Consider the following 4351-nt stretch of genomic DNA (forward strand, 5'->3'; position numbering starts at 1 on the left):
CGTTTTAACCATACGAGATGTCCGTGTGAATGCTGCACGCTGGTCATGGGAGAGCTGTTGCCACGTGTAGTCCTCACTGAGGTTCATTTTAGCTATTTCTTTTCCCCTTTGGGACAACTGATGACAACTGTATAGGAGACGGCTTCTTTGAAACCAGTGGCATGCCTTGCTTGGTAGATGCTGCACTGGTGAAGGGTGAAAAGATTGCGTAGTCCATCAGAGTCGGTGAAATGCCAGGGGCTGGACAGGAGATTTTATAGATGTACCTGATTCTCAGTCCCAGTCCAGCCAGAACCACGCACAATATCTTAATATAGGGGTGGGCCAAATGTGGCCTGGGGGGCCCTGAAAAAATTCTATCCAGACCACGGGGCCCCTAAAAACTTTAGAAAATGAATATTAATCTGCCCTGGGCTGCCTGTCATGCAGCCCTCAATAGCTTGCCGAAATTCAGTAGGCGCCCTCTGCCCAAAATAATGGCCTGCCCCTGTAATTACTATCTGGGTGTTTTCTGGAGAACTGGGAGGGGGCAACTGAACCCGTGTCCCTTGTGCCATGAACTCCTAGATAAAACAACGCGAGGGGTGCCACGGCACCCGGATTGGGAACTGCTGCTCTGCGGGAAACTTCTGTTCATATTGGGAACTCTTCACTTGAACTGTAAATTGAATCTGAAGTCCCCGCTCGTGGCCCTTAAGTATTGCTGAAGCGCGTTTGCAGGGCCTCCAGCACTGTTTACCTCCTAATCCCCTCGGGACAGGAAAATTGTGCTTAGTCTGTCTGCAAAAGCGGAGTGCAAAATAAGGTGCGCTAATACCAGGCAAGTCTTAATGACTTTGCTGCATCCAGGCACTGGCAAAATCCATCCCGTCTCCTCATCCCCTTCTGTTCGATCCCCAGAGGTGTTGGCTGTTTCTTCCCTGAATGCTAGCATCTCCTCCTGGCCGTTCAGCTCTCTTCTCTCCTCTGGTTGCTGTAGGCAGATGAATTGTTAACAGTGTAAAAAAAAAAAAAAAAAAAAGGATGGGAAGCTTCCTTGGATGAGACTGCAGTTTTAAATGCTTGCTGAAGGGAACCGTCGGATATAGGGCGTCCCTGTTAAGATGTCTTATCTGACTAACGTCCTGCCTCTCTGTCTTTCAGCTGCTTGTGTTCCTTGGCACCGCCTATGCTCAGTCCAAGCTGCCGTCTGAACCGCATGCCATAAACCTCTCTTCTGGCAAATACCACCACCTCGACCGTGCCACTAACAAAGAACTGATCTGTGACAAGTGTCCTGCAGGAACCTACGTGTCTAAGCATTGTACAAAGACCACCTTGAGAGAGTGCAGCCCTTGCCCAGTTGGGACCTTTACCAAACACGAAAATGGCATTGAGAGGTGCCATCTCTGTAGGAAACCATGTGAACCACCAATGACTGAGAAAATAGCCTGTTCTGCCTTGACTGACCGGGAGTGCACTTGCCTGAGTGGTACTTTTCGGGTTAATGACACCTGCAGACTTCATGCGGTGTGCCCAGTTGGCTGGGGCGTGCGGAAGAAAGGAACGGAGACTGAGGATGTCAAGTGTAAACAATGTCCTCCCGGTACCTTTTCGGATGTGCCTTCTAGCGTGATGAGATGCAAACCGTACACTAAATGCTTGGGAAAAAACGTGCTGATAAAGCTTGGGACAAGAAAGAGTGACAGCATCTGTGGGGATCCCTCATCCCTCCTCAGCACAGTGTCTTCGTCAAGCCGAGAAGAGTCTGAAGAACGCTACGAAGTTCGATCTACCACTTATTTTCCCAAAGGTAGCTTTGGCCTCTGGCTCTAATTTTAAGGCTGTTTTGTTCCACGTATCTGGTTGGGGGACACGATTACAAAACGCTAGACTCCTTTATTCTGTTAAAAGGCGCCTTGCCGTCTTGCATCATGGATTACGGGCTTGAACTGTACAGCTGCTCTAGGGCTAGAACAATTTGGAAACCCTTTTTAAAATACCAGTGACCGTCCATCTCCACTGAAATGTGTTCCAGCCCTATGGGGTAGATGTCTAATAAATCAGTTGGCAACTATTATAGGAAAGCTTGAAACAGTGATTTCTTACAAACTATTAGCCACCTGCAATAGGACTTCCTTATATAGCGTAATAGTCTGCTTTAATATGGTTCCTCTTTCACTCCCCTTTTCTTGTATATGTAAGATTCCCCACCACCAACTGCTTGTAGAAAAAACATGGCATTTTATATCAAATTATGATTTATATCAAATATGTGCTTTGACTTCATCTAAAATTATACATGCTTTCAATCTTTGCCGCGTTGCTTTTTCTTCTGAATGTGTAGATTGCCTGGAAAAAGCAGCTAGCTGGTCTGTTTTAACTCGCTGAAGAGAAACTGCACGTCATGCAGGGGAAAAAAAGCTATACTTGAAAGTGCAGTTAGCTGAGTTTAACCTCCCTAAAATAGTCACTTCTTTCAAAGGTTAGATGCCCAGTTTGTGATGCCTGAAAGGGGAATAATGTTCACCTAGGCTGGATTGGGAATAAAACCAATCTGCCAGGCTGCAGTTCTTGCTGTGGGTGGCCTCTTTTGTTTTGTGCAAGACTTGCTGTTGCTAAATCTTACCAACTACAAGTTCTTGTCAAGTGCATATTCTCTGATGGTAAGAAGGTTGAGTAAGAAAATCTGTATTAAAAAGCACAATCAGTTTTGTAGACCAGCAACTGTAAGCCCCTTTAGTATAGGGTTATAAACTTTACAGGTAAATATTGTTGGCTTGAAATCTTTCCTGTGGAAGCTAAAACCCCCAGGGACTTGCACAAACTTTATGCTTTCTAAAAGGTGAAGGTTTATGTAAATTTTGGCTAGATGCAAATTAGCAGCATCCCTCTAATTCACTCATTTTCTTTAGTTGACATCCCTGAATTTATGCTTGTAGCACAGGCGTAGTCTGCCGGCTGGATTGGGCCTGTGGAGCCCTGTCATCCAGGCTGTGGTGCTGCCTGCAGGAGTCAGACTGGCCCCGGCCCTGGCCCTGCACGTGGAACTAGTCTGGTATATGATGCCTAGGGCTGGTCCAGGATGCACGCGGTGTGCTGGGGCCTGATATGTTTGGCGTCCTTTTATTAACTAACAAGCCCAAAGTAACAGAGATGACAAATTCATGATGCAGCATAGTACTGTAAAATCTCAAACCTTTCTTTTGATATAGGTACAATTAAAACTCAGCGCCCCCACTGGATAAATGCTCTTCAAGGGCTGCCTTGAGCCTAGTACGTTTCATTTCCTAGTCCAGGCCAGCGAAGTGTCTTTGTGTTGCTTATGACTCTTTGTACGTGTGATCACAAGGTTTCTTTTCCTTTTGCAGGTATGACCCCTTCATTTTCAAGCTTTGCTGCCTCTCCTAGACCAAATGTGTACAACACCACAAAGGAACCAACAGATGTTTACAACGAAACCTCAGCAAATCAGACGGATGGTGTCAACCTGACCGTCTCCAGGGCTATCGATCACCAGCAGCGCTACCACCACACACATGCCAGTCAGTCGGTCCTGAAAGTGCAGCCAGCACTGGAGATGACAGGAGGTGAGAAGGCGAGCATCCCCTACAAGCCTCCCAAGAGAGGACTTAACCGCCAGAATGCCCACAAGCATTTCGATATCAATGAACATTTACCGTGGATGATTGTCCTGTTTCTGCTGCTAGTTCTCGTGGTTATAGTTGTGTGCAGCGTCAGGAAAAGCTCGCGGACTCTGAAGAAGGGACCTCGGCAAGATCCCAGTACCATTGTGGAAAAGGCTGGTCTGAAAAAAACATCAACTCCAACGCAGAACAGAGAAAAATGGATCTGTTACTGCAACGGGCACGGTGAGCAATATTGCTCGGGGAAGTGACAGCTGGTGGAATATGGAGGATTGGCGGGGGGTCATGTCTCTTTCTCTCTTAACCTCTTCCAAAAATTCTTCAAGTTTTTCTTGCCTGTTTAGACTTGCCACATCTGCCATTAGCTGCAGATATCTGTGGGATGCTTTTGGTATGCCATGTTCCTGTCTAGTGAATCAGTCCAAAGCTTCTTTGCTTACTGTGCCTCATAACCAGCCCCATCCTTCCTCCTTCCAGTTGCATGCTCTTCCTTAAGCTGCCTCTTTGCTTCCTGCCTGCTTCCTCTGATCTCTACGTCCTCGCTCCTACCATCCCGTTTCTCCCATTGTAGTTCTTCCTGACCAGTTTTCCACAGGCCTGCTCAAGGTGTAATCTGTCCTTGTCACTGCTCCTTTTTCCATCTGAATCCCTGTTAAGAGAAGCTTGAAAGAGGCGGTACCCTGCCTTCCCCTCCCTGCTTTCTTCCTCAGTCTGCACTTGGCTCC

General features: G+C 47.0%; 1 protein-coding gene across 1 annotated transcript in view; it reads left to right on the forward strand.

Annotated features, from left to right (window-relative positions):
* Positions 1 to 1131: 1131 nt before the first annotated feature.
* Positions 1132 to 4351, forward strand: part of TNFRSF21 (TNF receptor superfamily member 21) — a gene marked incomplete at its 5' end in the record, with an annotated part of 54477 nt that continues 51257 nt past the window's right edge. Inside the window, 2 exons of the mRNA XM_019538097.1 lie at positions 1132 to 1792; positions 3351 to 3851. Coding sequence (XP_019393642.1) covers positions 1132 to 1792; positions 3351 to 3851 — 1162 coding nt within the window. The remainder of the gene's footprint in view (positions 1793 to 3350; positions 3852 to 4351) is intronic.

This window comes from Crocodylus porosus, unplaced genomic scaffold, assembly GCF_001723895.1.
Source record: "Crocodylus porosus isolate Cpor-Errol unplaced genomic scaffold, CroPor_comp1, whole genome shotgun sequence".
Taxonomy (NCBI): Eukaryota; Metazoa; Chordata; order Crocodylia; family Crocodylidae; genus Crocodylus; species Crocodylus porosus.